Raw genomic sequence first — 18355 nt, 5'->3', positions numbered from 1 at the left:
GCAATGGCGTAAACAGGAGGGACCCGTGCATGCGCAGTACGTACCTAATCCTTTTAAGCTGTAAGAGAGAAGCTGGGAGAGCTTCTTCATATAGAAATTAAATATTTATTCTTTATTTTGTTAAAGTTAGCCTTCTTATAGATGGAGGTACGAAAAGAATACCTGCGGGGCTGGGAGACCTTTAGCTGGGCCAACTGAAGCCAAATAGACCGCGAACAGAAGGGGAGGCTATCTCGGAGAGAAGAACCCAAGAACAGGAAAAAAAATAAATAAAGAAAAAGAAAAAAAATCCTCCTCCTTCCAGGCGGAAAGGGCTGCGGCTGCCCTGTATCAGATCAGCCCGCCTGTAGAATGGCTCACCTCCTGAGGAACCAGGTAAGGTGGGTGGGTGGGGGCAGCAGCACTTTTCTTGGCAGTCAAATCCTAAGCAAGACAGGGAGTACTGCGAGTCAGTTCGGTCTCGACTCAGCGGGGTGGGAAAACACAGGCTAAATCATCATATCACATCACAGCCCATATAAAAAAACAAGTCGCGATGTTGTCTTAAATTCTACAGCCGATTTAGTGTCAGAACGCAGTTCCTCAAAATACATTTTAGAAGATTGGTAATGCAGGTAAGCAGTAAGCACTTGTACATGTAATCCGGAATTCCTTCATCCCAGTGGTGGGATGTGTACTTTTGTACACGATTATACCTGTGTACCTGTAGCAGCTTTAGGAAACCTCAGTATTGACACTGTTAGATAAATATATTTTTAAACGCGTTTGTCTTTTCGACGCGTAAAACTATTAATAAGGTTTGAAAAACGTATGTCCGACGCGGTCGATTAATGTTTTATTTAAAAACTGTATTTGTTTTATTTATGCGCTTTTTTTTTTTTTTTTTTAGCCTTAGTAATCTTGTTTCATAATACACATTATATAGTATAATATTACTGTTTAGCCAGCTATATTAAAATAAAATCAAGATATTGCTGAATTTGTCGCCTAACTGCATTTGTTTACCAGACTGATAAACTATTTATATAAATCAAAAAGTGCTGGAAAAAACTATCAATAACATATTAATTAATATCTAAAAGTTCATATGACCCCACTAGCAGAAAACATAATAAAGGTCGTGATCCTGGCTAAGGAATACATTATGTGATGAGTGATGGAAGAGTTAGCAGGTCTTTGTACAGAAGGTTGTGCACTAGTTACAGAGCAGAAAGCCAGTACAATGATCTGATAGCGAGTCTGACAGAGATAGAGCAGCAGCGGGCAATCAAGGAGTTAGAGCAGTTTGTAGACTCCCAGGTGGAGTTGCATGTGGCCCCACTAGATACACAGAGGTAGGTGGGTGGACCAGAGGGAGTGGACAGTAGCCAGAGGGAAAAGGAATCGGGTAGAACAGCAGGAGAGGAGAGTCCAGAACCTGCAAACATGTTTCCAGCGCTTGGGTCACAAGAACAGGAGTCAGATAGCGACCAGGAGGAGGAACGTGAAGAGGATAGTGTTAGTGATACTAGAAAGCCTGCTGATCAACAGAGAGGAAGCAGACTGTCATAGTGGGGGATTCAGTTATAAGGCATGTAGACAGGAGGTTTTGCAGCAGGGACCCAGTAAACAGGACTGATCAACAGAGTAGATCATGTCACAAACATGTAGGGACAAATAACATTTGTATAAGGAGGTCAGATGTACTGAAAGAGAGGTTCACTGAACTCACTGCACACAAAGACATTTAACAGAATGATTGGGTTAAATATATGCTCAGAGAATAAAAGCAGAACAGAGGGTTTGGGGTTCATAGGTAAGTGAAGCACCTTTTTTTGGGTGGGGGGTTAAGGAAGATGGCTTGCACCGTAATAATAGAGCAGCTGTTCTGGCATGGAGCATAGAAAGGACTCTGAGAGACTAGAAAGGATTTAAACTAGGTGGGGTTGGGGGTGGGTGACCAAAAATATGTTCTATTCAGGGCTGAAAAGTGTCATTTGCATAGACTCAAAAGTAAAATGCCTGTGTTTTAAATGCCAGTGCATCACAATAACATTGTTGGAACTAGAAGCACACATGTCAACTGAAAAGTGTGGCATTTGGAATTACAGAAACCTGGCTTAGACCTGAAGATGGAGAAGAATTCCACATACAAGGGTTAAACTATTCTGAAAATAGTAAACTGTTCTAGTTGGTTTGTTATAAATAGTGGTGATGATTAGGGGTGTAGCGATTCATATTGTATCAATGAATCGTGATGCTTTCTTTACATGACATATCGTATCACAACAGAAGTGTTTATCAGTTGTATCGTGATACAAGAACCAAAGTATTGCTCACGTAGTTCACCAAATGGTTCATGAATGTGTGTGTTTTATAGTTGGTATGAATAAATACTCGTTCCTGTCTCATTTAATTTTTGCCAACAAATTATTTGATCTAGTAATGCATCATACAAGTAACCCATCACTACCATCACATGTATCGTATCGCAACCTGCATATTGAGGTTTTTAAATAAGGTACAAACTGCTAGCATTGAAATTGAGTTTGAATCGTAGCTCAAAATCCAGAAAGTTAGTGGACTTGACTAGTGAGAGTAGTTCCTGACAGGTTTTACCTCTGGGCCGTGTTACAATGAAAATAAAACACTGTAAATCAGGGGAAGAAATCATTGACCTTTTGAACTGATATTCTGAATGAAAGGTCACATATGAGTGTAGAGAATATTAAATATTTGATCTCTCATTCAACAAAACCACATTATCTAAATAGGGGTTTTTTTTGTTCAAAATAGTGATAAAATCTGTTAAATCAACAAGAAAGTTTGCATTATCTTCACTGCACCTGACTTAAATCCACTGTACATCCCTGCAGAGCTCACACTGCCAACATGAGTGAGCAAACTGGTCACCCACTGAGTCCCACTTAGATCTGAGACCAAAACAAGGTAACAAAAGTGGGGTCTTTCAGTCCCTTTGAGAGGGGCAAATCCTGTGGTCTATTCATTTTCACAGTGAGATAATGCGTCGGATATTGTCAATTCAGTTTTCCAGGATTGTATTGTTTGGTTGTCGTGGTATACCTCTGAGTGTGACTTGTTGCCGATATGATTTGCAAAGTGACCGGTCTTGTGACAGGTCTTTTCTGTGCAAAACATCAGTCTTGGCATGCGACATCCAAGATTCTCTTTCAATATAAAGTTTCCGAACATGCTAGACATCATCAGATTTATCCAAAACCACGACTAACCCCTAATGGCTACACAATGCAATGTGGATGAATGCAATAGTGGACATCAGTTTCTCTTTTCTGATTGGGTAATGTGTGGGTATTTGTAGATGTGGGAATTGGAACAATTCAGGTCAGGATGTGCCCCATCCTGTTTTTTTTTTTTGTTTTTTTTAATGATGTATTATGTGAATGACTAACTTTTATTTTACTTGCCTTGTAAATTGCCCCTCTTGTGGAAGACATCTTACAGACAGTCCAATGTATTTGTTGGTTTTAAGTGTACAGCAATGTAGAGTGTCTAACCAAAACAAGCACGACGCATTTGGGTGGCAGAAGAGTTTTAACACTTTGAAGTGTTATAAATAATATGGCCCACTTCTCTTCTGGAGCACTTACACAATACGCAAGGGAACAACTAGCCTGCATTTGTCATTTTTTAATCAGAACTTGAAGCCACAGTGTTGTAAATTGTGTTAAATTTAACAACATATACATGAAATCAAAGAAGACCATGCACTCTTAATATCCACTAAAATACAATACATTGCTATCTGTTATCTGTATATTCTTCCATAGTCGCCTCTGCACTGTTTTACACTGGTTTACAGTCCTAGTGAGTCTGTATGGGGATGCAAGCACCACCCTTTATGCTATGGTACAAAGTCAGCCAAATATGCATACTGTTACCTGCAGCAGTGGGTTGTTATGCTGTTATAGCTTGAATAAAACACATTTTAAAATGTGTGACCTTTTCCAAATTGTGTTTTTGTTATACTGATGTGTTTTACAGTGAACCCAACAGTTGTTTTTTTTTTAACTCGGATAAAAAAGGCGCACATAGTGTATCAAGGCAAATTGCTCTCAGTCAGCGGTTCTCAAACTATGAGGCGCGCCTCCCAAGGGGGGCACGGGCTACGGGCTGAGTCTTTTTTGGGGGAGAGGTTGGATGATTTGAAAAAAAAATATATATATATATTTTAAAATGTATTATATTTAAAAATAACTAAATAAAAAATAACACAAAAAGATTTTGTTTAACGTGCTAATGTTCCTTAGCAACTGTGACGTGTTTTTTCAGCCAAGTAAACTGTTATCAGCAGCGCGCTTAGAGAGAAAAAGCTTAAGTGAGAAATGGGTCGTTTTGTGACAATAGGAGAAAAACGTACAATACAAGCCGAAGTGAGGGCAGCAGCGGAGGTTCCTGCAAAACGCAGAAGCTGAAAATATTACAAAGCTTATTTAAAACAGGCCTTTACATGGACCGGGTCCAGCGATGCATGTGGCCTCAATGTGTTGTATGCGGCGAACTACCCAGCAAACGACAGTATGCAGCCCTGCAAGCTACACCGGCATCTCGAAACAAGACACCTAAACCCGTAGAGTTTTTTTGTAGGAAGCTCAATGGGTTAACAGGACAAAAAACGTGTACTGTTAACTTGAAGGCTACGGAGGCTTCTTACCGTGTGGCTTTACTCATTGCCAAAGCTGGTAAGCTGCACAACATAGGTGAGAAACTACTACTTCCAGCTGCAAAGGATATGTGCTCAGGATGATAGGAGAGAAAGCAGCATCACAGCTAGACGTGATCCCACTTTCAAACGACAGTTTCTCGCCGTATTGAGGAGATGACCACTGATGTAAAAGAGCAGCTCTAGAAAGTGTTTGTCAGAGCCCATATTTTTCAATTCAGATAGATGAGTCTACCGATATATCCAATGCTGCACAGCTACTGGTGTATATTTGTTTTGCTACAGCAACAGAATTAAAAGAGGAATTTCTGTTTTGCCGTCCACTTCCAAATGGTGAAGCGCTTTTTAAATTATTGCATGGTTTTGTCCAAGACACTGGCCTTTATTGGGGACGTTGTTTTGGAATTTGCAGCGATGGCACAAGGTCTATGACAGGACAGTATAGCGGGCTTGTGACAAGGGTACAAGAAGTGGCCCCCACAGCAACCTGGAATCATTGTATAATCCACAGACGGGCATTGGCTCCTAAGAAGGTGCCAGAGGAGCTTAGCAATGTTCTTTCTGTTGCAGTGAAAATCGTAAACTTTACAAAGTCGTGACTGGTTAATTCAAACATTTTTGCCATTTTATGTGAAGAGATGGGGGCAAACTTCACACAGTTGTTGTTACACGCAGAAGTCCGTTGGCTGTCCAGGGGCAAGGCGCTGACAAGACTATGTGAACTGCACGAGGAAGTCTTTTTGTATTTTTCTTGCAGACAATAACTCTCCACTTGTACAGCACGCCAGTGACACTCGTTGGATATCCTTGTTGTCATATCTGGCTGACACATTGGAGCGACTGAATTCTCTGAATGTGTCACTTCAGGGACGAGATGCAAATGTTTTCATTGCTAATGATCGGATAGCAGCATTCATTAACAAACTTGAACTGTGGGATCTGAGTTTCGTGAGTTAACAGACTGGGCCCTGAAAGCCCTCATTCCGTTTTCATCCACCTACCTATGCGAGTCCGGATTCTCAGCATTAACTGCAATCAAAACAAAGTATCGCTCCCGGCTTACTGCTGAAGATGACTTCCGTCTCCCTTTTGACACTGCAACCTCGAATACTACTACATTGTACGGCGAGGAAACAAACACACCCCTCCCACTGTTAAGGTAGGAATGATGGATATTATACTGAATTAACCTATCGTTGTTTGGTGTCATGCTTCTTAAAATGTTTGTGGAGTTTTATTTCTGCTTCTTCCATTTTTATTGTTTTTGAATTTAAGATTAATACTTCTGAAACTCAATCTGATCTATATTGATCAAATCCATTCCACTTTTTATTAATTATTTTGTAACATACAGTAGGATTTTCAGTTTGTTGTATTGTTTTAGTAAACTGGAGAAGCGTAGTCATTTTTTTTATAGCTCAGGGAAGCTCACTATGACAAAGTTTGAGAACCCCTGCTCTAAGTTTATGTGTCTTTTTTAGAATTTGGAGGCCAGGAGATACTTTCAAATCTAAGCTCAGCTACTGACTTGTAGTACAGTGAGACCTGGGGGCTGGGCCATTTTTGTGTGTATGTGTGAACAGTGTTATTTTGTTGTCGGTGTGTTAACATACACTTCCTTCTGTGTTTTTGTGAGTAAAATAAATGTGCCATGATTTTCCCTGAGTTGATTTAGATGCACTTTCAGATTGTATGATTGGATTTGTTTTTAATAGGATATTAAAACTAAGAGGGGGCTGAGGTCTATTTCTTTTGAAGAATCCGTGAACTTTGCACCCAGCTCAGGCATGTGGCAAAGGAGGTCATGAATGAATCTCTGATCCCGGATACAAATGTAAATTACAGAGATTTTATAATGAGGAACATAAAAAAATAATATATTGGAAGGGTCAAGAAAACAAAGTCAAAAAAATAATCATCTATAATCAAACTCCTTGACGTGAAATGCTGTGTTTCTGTGCAGAACTCACGGCTGGACCCTGAGGAGTACTTCACGAAGTTGGAGCGGATAGGGAAGGGCTCTTTTGGGGAGGTGTACAAGGGGATCGATAACCGCACCAAGGAGGTGGTGGCCATCAAAATCATCGACCTGGAGGAGGCAGAGGATGAGATCGAGGACATCCAGCAGGAGATCACGGTGCTGAGCCAGTGCGACAGCCCCTTCGTAACCAAGTACTACGGCTCCTACCTCAAGGTACAGTTCAGCAGTGCGTCATACTGTCTGCAGTCCTCTCAACATGCCACTGGTATGCCGTTTCAGTAAGTTTCATGCAGGCTTGCTACTTTTCACGTTTATTTTCCATGGGCTCACAAAATACTGCAATGTTTCTTTTTTGAAACCACATGAAACGGGTTGCCGGGGTCTGAGCAGCAGCTGACCGTGCGGTCGGGGCGGAGTTATCCAAGTTAAGGGAAGTCAAATGAAACCAGTGTCAGTCATAGCTGACGTGCTCCTAGTGTTGAATTTGAATGAATACCAGTATATCTGCCCCATCAATCACAGTGTGTCATCAGCTCAGCTGGTCAGAGTCACTCACAGACTGAAAGTGGCAAAACCTGTTGTGTAATTAACATTGTTCCAATGGATAATCCCAGTCTAAAAGGTGAGTGATTTATTACGGTATTTTGTAAACTCCTGAAAAATAAACGTTGAAAAGGAACAAGCCTAGTTCTAGGTAATGGTTTTCCCTTCTCTGCTTAAAGTACAACTCAGAACTTTGTATTGATTTTCAATATTGTATTTGCGTTGCCTATTGTGATTGAACACCAAGAAACTGTCTGAACATGAAACACAGTAGTGGTGTAATAATTCATTGTGTATTGAATGAAGAATAAGTGTGTTTATTCATACCAACTATAAAACATACTTTGTGACTTTTTATCCCATTCATTTGTTGTCTTTCAACTTTGTGGTCCATCATTATATGACCATTTGATCTTATTCTGCATTATACAAGTACCCCATTAAGACCATCACTTGTATCATGATGCATATCGTGATATGTATCCTATCTTGACATGTGTATTGTTATACCTCTAGAACACAGTGCAGAGATGCCTACCTAACTAGACATGCCCTGAAAATATGTAAAGATAACCCTAAATACATTGTTGCAACTCATTGGTTGAAGAAATGAACACACAAGAAGCAAAAGCAACTGGATCTATTTTTAAACTCAGACTTCCTACTTTCAATATGAATATGTCCTCTGCCAGATAAACACTGTGTATTAACAAAATAAAAAAAACTACTTCAAAGCAAATATGCGTACTGTCGCACAGGTGGAAGCTGCCTTCTGAAACACATTTTAAATGGTCAGCATGCTACAAGGCTAGGTTTTGGCAGGTGTCTGTTTTGTTTTTGTATTTCTTACACTATGCAAAATTTTGTCAGTAGCCTGATTCATTTTCCCGTCCTAAACAGCTGTTTCCATGATGTCATCTTCATAAGAGACAGACAAACTCCTCGGGAATGAATGTCAAAACACCTTCGCTGCTAATCCACAGCTAGTCCAGCCCCACAAACATGGCATTGATGTATAACAATGTGCTACACTGTGTTGATTTTGAGAAGAAGTATACTAATAAGTATAATATACAGACAACGCTTTTCGTTCTGTACTGATCAATTAAAAAAAAAAAAAATACAAAAGTCAGTCATCTCCGCATGTTTTTTGGCAGAATACAGAGGTGGCATGTGTCAAAGTATGTATCATTCAATTACGCTTCGTACAAATATTTAAAATAAACAAAGGAGGAGAAATTTCAAAGCGTAATGTTCCATTAAATTTGCGCATGTGTTAAAATTGAAGATCCAAACCTTGACTTGTCACCTTGGGTTTTGTTCAACCTGAGTCAATGTTTTATCCCACGACAATGTTTGATCTGCTAACCATTATTGCTTAGTTATATGCATAGGCGGTGCGTGAGTCTTTCATTTGGGGGGGCTATTCCGTTCATTTCCCCTTGCATTTATTGAACCCAACGATGTACAATAAGATACGCACACATTATATATATTTATAAATATATATAAAATTAAGACTTGCATTATTACTTTGTTTTATTAGTCTGAATATTAAGTTTCATTCATTGTGTTGTTTGAAAAATAGTCGGACTGACGGACACAAATAAAACATTGGTGTGTGAAAACAGACAGTTTGCTACGAAAACATTTTGCCGCAAGTTTTGTAAAATCAGATTCGGATCAAGCTGTTTGTGTAGATGACAGTAATTTGAATAAATGTAGAAATTGTGAAGAGGATGTTCCAGGCAAGAACATAAGAACATAAGAACATCTTGCTCGTTTGGTTGTTAGTATCTTATTGGTCCCAGAATCTCATCAAGCAGCTTCTTGAAGGATCCCAGTGTGTCAGCTTCAACAACATTAATGGGATGTTGGTTCCAGACCCTCACAATTCTCTGTGTAAAAAAGTCTGCATACGACATGCCTTTTAAACCTGGGATAATTCTGGTCGCTCTTCTTTGCACTCTTTCTAGAGCAGTAATATCCTTTTTATAACGAGGTGACCAGAAATGAACACAATATTCTAGTTGAGGTCTTACTAATGCATTGTAAAGTTTTAACATTACTTCCCTTGATTTAAATTCAGCACTTTTCACAATATATCCGAGCATCTTGTTGGCCTTTTTTATAGCTTCCCCACATTGTCTAGATGAAGACATTTCTGAGTCAACATAAACTTCTAGGTCTTTTTCATAGATTCCTTCTTCAATTTCAGTATCTCCCACATGATATTTATAATATTTATAATGCAGTACCTTATACTTTTCTCTACTAAATGTCATTTGCCATGTGTCTGCCCAGTTCTGAATGCTGTCTAGATCATTTTGAATGCTGCTGCAACAGGTTTGCCACTCCTTCTATTTTTGTGTCGTCTGCAAATTTAACAAGTTTGCTTACTATACCAGAATCTAAATTATTAATGTAGATTAGGAATAGCAGAGGACCTAATACTGATCCCTTTGGTACACCACTGGTTACCTTGCTCCATTTTGAGGTTTCTCCTCTAATCAGTACTTTCTGTTTTCTACATGTTAACCACTCCCTAATCCATGCGCATGAATTTCCTTGAATCCCTACTGCGTTCCATTTGAGGATTAATCTTTTATGCGGGATTTTGTCAGAAGCTTTCTGGAAATCTAAATAAACCATGGGAATGAGCAAAAAGGATTCAGTTTTCATCGGCTGCCTCCTGCAGCGGTATGGGGGGCTCAGATCGGCGGGAAGAACTGACGTTAAACCAGCCTCCCCAAGCCTCTTATACGCACCGCCTATGGTTATATGTTAATAAGTGGAACCCAGTGCTCCATCGAGTTGCATTGAGATTCCAGATTGTGTTATCCTGTGATAACGGACACGGCGAAGTTTTGATAAACTCTGGACAGTTCGCAGTACAGCCAGATAGATTTACAAAAACCAAACCAATAGAAACTTTGACAAAATGTTCACAATGGTGATTCCACTTGCTGCAAGAAGAATGAAGTAGTGGGATCTACCCTCGTACACTCGTGTAATAGAATAGCTGTTAACTGATCATCAAAGTGTCTCTGTTCCAACATCACAATTAATATTACATAAAATTCCATGGAACACGGTTCAGTCAAGCACAGAACTGCATTTACAAGCCCAAGCTTGCTAAGTGCTTCAAGCGCTTTCTTATTTGATTCTAACATGACTTGATCTAAATGACAAACAAAAAAGGTGAATTTCGAACATGGTATTTAGCAGAAAATTAAGCATAGAAAATAAACCTTTTATTGAAGGCATCGTGATGATTTATTAAAAGTAGTGTGTGTAATACAGGAGACAGCCTTTGGCTCGCACTGATTAAACATGTACACATGAACACACTGTAACGGGTGTCCTACATTCTTTTTTTATGTAAATGTGGTTGTGTACATTTACACAGCACTTTGAAAGATGTCTTAGAAGCATACAAGATCAGTTGAAACCTCAGTCAGTCATGTCTAACTGCTACAATACAACACAAAGACGATACCCTGAATTTCTGCTTTTTACATGTGCAATAAAATAAAAAATAAAAATGAAACAATCGTAATTAAACCTGCATTACTATTTAGTCATCTTGAATTCCACAGACAGTTCCTGTGCTGACTTGATAAGCACTAATCATTTTTTGGAAAGCTCCTTGTAAATTCATTTGAAATTCTATGCAAATTGCTTTTCTTTATAAGTGGTATTGCCAAGATATTTAAGGCATGAATATGCTTATTTATGGGTTTTTCTTTGTTTATTGTGAGTCATTGTGCAATCCATTTCTGCTCCTTATTGTGTTACAGAACACGATGCATAGTTTATAAGTAACACATTATGTTACCTTTTCTATGTACTGTGTTGTCCGTATCACAGCGTTATATTTTTAAACATATTGCCAGTCTATTTTATGGGTCACAAATCAACTAGCAATACATTTCTCAACATTTTACTTATGAGCGTTCGCCAGGAGAAAAAACAATGTCTTCTAAGGATCGCTGTGTATCCAGATCATGCTCCCTCCTGCAACAATGCTGGTTGTCTGGTCCCACAATACACCACTCATTTCAATGAGAGCACCAGCATTGTTGCAGGAGGGAGCATGAACTGGGTACACTGGGATATGCATAAGAAAAATCTCCTTCTCCTGGCGTACGTCCCCAAGTAAGCTGAAAAAATGAATTCCTTTTTTTGATTATCTGTGATGTAATAAGAAAAACTATTAGGAATATGTTGAAAAACATTGTTGAGATTGTAACCATTGCATTGGGTTATGTATCGCATAAACAGTACACTATGTCCATTTATTATTATATAACTTAACATTTAATTATCACTGATTTACTTATTGTTTCTCAAATCAAAGTTGCAAAATGCACTGCTTTTTTTAATAATGAAAGCAAACAATATGCTACACTTAAGAGTATAACATCATTGTACAGTATAGACTAGACTTTATGTTCATAGGCTATACCTAATAAAACATATATTTAAAGTACAGTATTACAATAAATGAGGACTCCAGTTTGTTCAATACGTAATACTTGAATCATGTTCTTCCATGCCATGACAGTCTACAAATTAAGAAGGCTGCAAAATGCGTGCATTTTTTGTAAAGTTTTTGAACTGACTCAGTAACTGTTTAAACTGGAACAACTTCTCATCAGAGCCCTGCATCACCCAGAGAGGTATGACCAGAGAAAAGAGTTCTGCAACAACAAAAATAAAAACAATATCTGAGCGACATTTAATGAACTTTAATGTTGGATGTACAATTGTGTTAATATGTGCAGCTTCTTTCTTACAAATTTGCTCCAGTAAATAACATGCTGACCTGGAAGTAACACAGAATTCCCTAGAGTGCGGTTACTGGTAGAACTCAAACTAAAAGCATCAATATATCCCTCGCCCAACACTTTTTAAAACATCTGATTACATGAGTGAGAAATAGAGTTTAATATAGAGCCTAGATTGTCAAGTCATTTGCCACTTCCCAGCATTGATTTGGGAAGCCTTCAGTAATAGTTTTGGAAGTCTTGGGTGAAGGTGTACTTTTCTTTTTGTTTATTAGCCTTGCTGTGTTACCTTGTCTTTGCAGGGGACCAAGCTCTGGATCATTATGGAGTACCTGGGTGGTGGCTCAGCCCTGGACCTGGTAAGTTCTCCCTGGCCATGCCTCCCAGCTCAGCTGCTGGATTAAGAGAAATGGCTTCAGTCAAGCAGCCTGCGTGCACGCTTATTATTTTCAGGATCACATTATGCAATGCATTATCATTTTTTATATAAACAGAAAAGCCCTGTCTTACAACAGCAGTGTGGCTCAGACACACTGTAAATAGCACTGAAATAGAGGCTCAGACACACTGTAAATAGCACTGAAATAGAGGCTCAGACACAGTGTAAATAGCACTGAAATAGAGGCTCAGACACAGTGTAAATAGCACTGAAATAGAGGCTCAGACACACTGTAAATAGCACTGAAATAGAGGCTCAGACACACTGTAAATAGCACTGAAATAGAGGCTCAGACACACTGTAAATAGCACTGAAATAGAGGCTCAGACACAGTGTAAATAACACTGAAATAGAGGCTCAGACACAGTGTAAATAGCACTGAAATAGAGGCTCAGACACAGTGTAAATAGCACTGAAATAGAGGCTCAGACACAGTGTAAATAGCACTGAAATAGAGGCTCAGACACAGTGTAAATAACACTGAAATAGAGGCTCAGACACAGTGTAAATAACACTGAAATAGAGGCTCAGACACAGTGTAAATAACACTGAAATAGAGGCTCAGACACAGTGTAAATAACACTGAAATGAAGGCTCACACTGTAAATAGCACTGAAATAGGTTCCAGTCACAGACAGTCCTGACCCCCTTGCTTTTTCTCCCAGCTGAGGCCTGGCCCCCTGGAGGAGACCTACATCGCCACCATCCTGCGGGAAATTCTGAAGGGTCTGGACTACCTGCACTCGGAGAGGAAGATCCACCGGGACATCAAAGGTACCAGCACTCAGGAGCAGCAGTCACTCAGTATCCCTCCCCAGCTCAGCCTGCCAGCAGGTCCCGTCTCAGTTCTGCCCAGAACAGCCGTATTGATTTTCATTGCATGAATCTACAGTGCTTGACAAATTGTAGTGTCTTAGATTCCTCCCCCTTCCCCTCTTTTTAATATGAGCGCAATCTTGAAACAATATCGTCCTTTAAATATTGATCACATCTTGTAATGCTAAACATACAGAAGACTTAAGTTGTTTAAAGATTGTGCTCACATTAAAAAATGGATGAAAAAGTAGAACAAATTAACTGAGCCAAGTTGCAGAAGTGGGACTACATAGGATTCAATACACATGTGGAAAAGAATGTGGCAATAGACAAGTTATAGAACTATACCCTGTGGTAGTTCCATTAAACATGAAAGGTTTCCATAGTAAACATTTTTTTTACCTTACTTATGGGCAATCTTAATCCCATTGTATAGACATTGTACAGACATGTAATTTCTAGGATTTGTCCAGTGAATGAGGTTACTCCTATTCTACTTGTGATTAATAGCCACCATGACAAACTGAGATTCCCTAACTATTCCCACATTAAATCACAATTTAACAGTGTTCCATAGAGGGCTTCAGTTCCCTTGAACTGTCAAGCATGTCGACAGAGCTATCCTTTATTAATGTCCTCCGCTGGGTTCACTTATATCTTTTCTCTTTTCTCCTGGCAGCTGCCAACGTCCTGTTGTCTGAACAGGGTGACGTGAAGCTGGCGGACTTCGGGGTGGCAGGACAGCTGACGGACACCCAAATCAAGAGGAACACATTTGTGGGGACACCCTTCTGGATGGCCCCTGAGGTTATAAAACAGTCAGCCTACGATTTCAAGGTGAGCCTCCGGACACTTCTCAGAGACTCGAGATGCATCTCACAGACCCTGATTAACTGTAATCCTGGACTAACTCATGTTACCTTAGGTAAAGTAGACCGATCAGTGCTAATTAGGGTCTGTGAAACTAGCCATGTGTCTTTTATAGAATAAAATATACCCATTTGTAAATTCTAACAGTGAAAATATTTCTGCCGCTATAACATAACTCTTAGTGCAGGCCATTTGCATCCCTCCTGTTTTTAAAGGTGTAACCTTTATCCTGACCCTAGTGATGTGCTGCTTAGTATTTCATTATAGTGTAGAGCTAATCCCCTCGTTGTTACCACTGCAGGCAGATATCTGGTCCCTGGGGATCACAGCCATCGAGCTGGCGAAGGGCGAGCCCCCAAACTCAGACCTGCACCCCATGAGAGTGCTATTCCTCATCCCCAAAAACAACCCCCCCACCCTGGAGGGGACCTACAGCAAACCCTTTAAAGAGTTTGTGGAGGCCTGTCTCAATAAGGACCCACGATTTGTGAGTATTCGAATCCCTGTTCACTCTGTACTCTGTACAGCTCCAGCCCCCGTCCTGGCTGCAGTTTAGAATGGATGATCTGGTCGCCTTTGTGCTGTGATGTCATTGTTATTCTTATGTGAAGTGATTATCCAGGGACAGTGGAGGTAAAGCTGCCAGTCAAAGGCTTAGCCATCTTGATAATCCCTGAAAAATAGACGGCTGGCTAATCAAAAAAATGGACTAACACATCACTGCATCTGAAAGGGGGAGCCAGCCTAGATTATGTAAGGCATCACCTTTATGTCTATAAACAGTGTTTTTTTCTTCTAAATGTTACTTTAACTTGCTGGCAAATGTCTCATTTTCGTCAGATCAGGGAATAAAATCCAGAACTGCTATCTGCGCTTTCATCTCTTTGTAAAGGTTAAAAATAAATCGACTCCCTGGTTATAGAATCTTATTGCTTTCTGAGGTGATGATTAAAGCAGAAGCACACATATTTTAGCACACAAATTCTTGGACAAATGAGTCCACCCCCAGAAAACCCATCTAGCAAATGATCAGTACAAAACCTAGAGGCCATCGTTGGAGACAAGTGCACTAAAAAAAAAAGCTTGGGTTCCGTACCCTCTTCTGATTGTCTGTCTGTCTCTCTCTCTCTCTCTCTCTCTCTCTCTCAGAGGCCCACAGCCAAAGAGCTGCTCAAGCACAAGTTCATAATGCGCTACACTAAGAAAACGTCCTACTTGGCAGAGCTCATCGACAGGTACCGGCGCTGGAAATCTGAGGGGCATGGGGAGGAAACCAGCTCAGACGATTCAGACATGTGAGTATTCATTCATTCATTCATTCATTCATTTTAAAGGTGGGAAGTTTTTCTTGGTGTTTCTCAGTCCCAATGCAATGGCACACTATCATTAAATAATGATCTCATCTAAAATAAATCCCTTTTGAAGAGTGAAAATAAAAAGTAGATTTCAGACAGGAACTTAATTTAGAGACAACGCTGTCAACCTGATTGCAAAATACAAAATAAGGTAACTGGACAGTAACGGAATGTTAATTAAAAGTGTAAACAAAGATTCCACTTTGTCCTGGTGTTCAAAACAACAGCTGTCTATCAGTTTATACTTCACATACAAAACCTGGAATGAGGGTGTTCTTAATAATATTGTTTTGGCATACTAGTGTAAATAATTACATTTGACATTTCTGGCAAATAAAAATGTGTTGATTATTGGTTCCAAGTATTTTTCCAAGCATTTAACATTGATAGCCTCATGGACAGATCACCTGTTGATCAGGCTGACCCGACAGCCGGTCTGTATTCACAGGGACGGGGATGCAGAGGACAGAGACCAGTGTCCAGTCTGGACGTTTCCCACTGTCTGGCCGAGCTCTCTCAACAAATTTCAGAACGGAATATCCCTTCCACACTCGCAGAAGGTGAGCCTGGGGGTTAATTAGACTCTCCGCATCAGTATGTAGGGATCCATGTTGTACGCACTTGTGTTAAAACGAGCACAAATATTGTTAGACACAAATACACTAGTATTGCACTTTTATTTTTTTTGACAGTTTCCTCCTTTTGCAGTGTTTGACACATTGTTTTATTTCCCCTGTTGCAGAACGTAGATGCAGTGAAGAGACAGCCCAAATCACAGTGTCTCTCTGCACTGGTGACACCCATCTTCAGAGAGGTAGGCTTCGAGCAGTTCCATGCATCTGTTTAAATGCGTATCCTGCAACTGAAAACATCACTAATCTAAGATGTTTCTCACCTAAGGTGGTGGTAAAATGTAATTTGTGACAATAGAAGTTGACCTAAAAGCTCGTCTTCAAAATTCAATTTAAAGGCTTTAAAATGAGCTTAAATTACAAATAAAACCAGATAAGTACAATAGGTTCATCAATCTGCTACAGAACCTCGCTGAGATGTATGCAGCTGTGTGCAGAAGTGGTTAGGGCTCTGGACTCTTGACCAGAGGGTTGTTAGTTCAATCCCAGGTGGGGGACACTGCTGCTGTACCCTTGAGCAAGGTACTTTACCTAGATTGCTCCAGTAAAAACCGAACTGTATAAATGGGTAATTGTGTGTAAAAATAATGTGCTATCTTGTAACAATTGTAAGTCGCCTTTGATAAGGACGTCTGCTAAGAAATAATAATAATAATAATAATAATGTGTCTCCGAGGAGGAACGTCCAGTCCTGCTGCATGTCAGCATTTCACAGCATGGCAAGTTTCAAAACTTTAGTCAAAGTTCAGCTCACATAAATAAAACAATTAGAAAATAACTGCACACCAGCTCAAGTATGCTTGCTCTATAAATATCCCAATGTTGCACTGGCATTTTGTTTGCTTTCTGCAGTTGAAAGAGGAGAGGCGAGCGAGTGGTAGGAGTCTAGGAGCGATAGAGGAGCTTGAGAATGCCTTTAACCTTGCAGAGGAGTCTTGCCCAGGGATCTCAGACCGCCTGGTCACACACATGTTGGAAAGGGTGCGGAGGTGAGCAACTGGAGGGGCATTTTACCCTAGTTTACATTTATTTGAAGAGGATATTTATCTTATGGGGAATTTTATTTTTTAATATTGGCACAACCAAAATGTTTGTACTTCTTGCCCTGGCAGATTAATCTGACTGATATATTAAACCAGTTTACAAATTGGCCTTTTACACTGATTTGCAAGGTGAGCATGTCTTTACTGAAACTGGTCTCACGTGATCATTCTTTATGAGCACAGTTCCAAGGGATTGCTGTACCCAGCCCTCTGCTAGCAGATTAATGCGGTCCCAGGGCCTGAGGAATAGAGATCATAGGGTAAAAATAGAACCAAACACATCACCTCTCCAGCACAGAAAACTAAACACAACCCAGCTTGGAGTACTGGAAATGTTATTTGAGGGACAAGCTTAGTGAAAGTGTCACCAGTTTTGCAGAATAAACTGCAAGTAGAATGGGGTAAATACTTACATTGGCACAGACATGCTATGTGCCCTAGAGGCCATGGAGATAAACAAGTTAACCAACCCTTAATGCTTGTAGTCCTATTTAACACCAGAGTCTACAGACATGTACTGTTGAACATTTCCATGTTTGACAATAACCCACCTTTTTGTCTCTCCCAGGTTTTCACTAAATGGGAACAGCACCCCTTCCTTGCGGTGAAGCAGTGTCTGCTTCTACTTAAATTCTCGGTCCCTTCCAGGGAGAGCCGTCTGCACAAGCCCCTTCCCACTACTGTGGAGAAGAGCAGAGCAGAGCAGCAGATGCCACTCCCCTGGGGGGGGGGGGGGGGGGGGGGGGGGGGTTGTCCAACACCCCTTTGATCTTTTAAAGTTTTCTTTATGAATGAAGAATGTTTAAAAAAAAGTGCTATGTATTCAGCTGTATTAGATATGTCATATACAATAAAATTTATTGAAAGTGTTAAATGTTTTGCACATAAAGCCCAATCTATGTTTTAAAACTATTTGATTGCTGTTTTTTTTTTTTTTTTTTTGGAGTAAAGGAGTTGCAGCACTTCCCATGAAGTGCTCCTGGTGAATGTTGTGCCTTGAGAAAGTGGGGGTTTGTTAAATAAGAGGGCTTTGGACTTGAAAATCAGGGCATCTGGAATATTCACCCCTGTATAGCTGACTTAATAAACGTATTAGCATAATATCTGTGATGTTTTATCAAATTGACTGTCAGGTACTATGACAGTCAAATAAACTAAATGCTTAAGACAAGAAAATACACTTTTTTGTTACTGTTTAAACCAGT

General features: G+C 39.9%; 1 protein-coding gene across 4 annotated transcripts; it reads left to right on the top strand.

Annotated features, from left to right (window-relative positions):
• The first annotated feature begins 10 nt into the window (after positions 1-10).
• On the top strand, positions 11-17889 carry stk25a (serine/threonine kinase 25a). Of its 4 annotated transcripts, XM_058990076.1 has the most exons (12): positions 11-375; positions 4291-5840; positions 6645-6875; positions 12298-12354; positions 13100-13208; positions 13930-14087; positions 14422-14607; positions 15270-15415; positions 15894-16035; positions 16218-16289; positions 16960-17096; positions 17719-17889. In XM_058990076.1, the coding sequence occupies exons 4-12, from the start codon at positions 12319-12321 to the stop codon at positions 17756-17758; spliced, it is 1026 nt and encodes a 341-aa protein (XP_058846059.1). In that variant the 5' UTR covers positions 11-375; positions 4291-5840; positions 6645-6875; positions 12298-12318; the 3' UTR covers positions 17759-17889. The 4 variants fall into 4 exon arrangements, with proteins under 4 accessions (XP_058846059.1, XP_033895613.1, XP_033895612.1 ...); XM_034039722.3 differs by lacking the exon at positions 4291-5840 and having other exon boundaries at positions 15924-16035; XM_034039721.3 differs by lacking the exon at positions 4291-5840.
• Positions 17890-18355: the final 466 nt, after the last annotated feature.

Source organism: Acipenser ruthenus, chromosome 17, assembly GCF_902713425.1.
Source record: "Acipenser ruthenus chromosome 17, fAciRut3.2 maternal haplotype, whole genome shotgun sequence".
Classification (NCBI taxonomy): Eukaryota; Metazoa; Chordata; class Actinopteri; order Acipenseriformes; family Acipenseridae; genus Acipenser; species Acipenser ruthenus.
The sequence above is the reverse complement of the archived record's forward strand: the minus strand, read 5'-3'. Positions and strand labels throughout refer to the sequence as shown.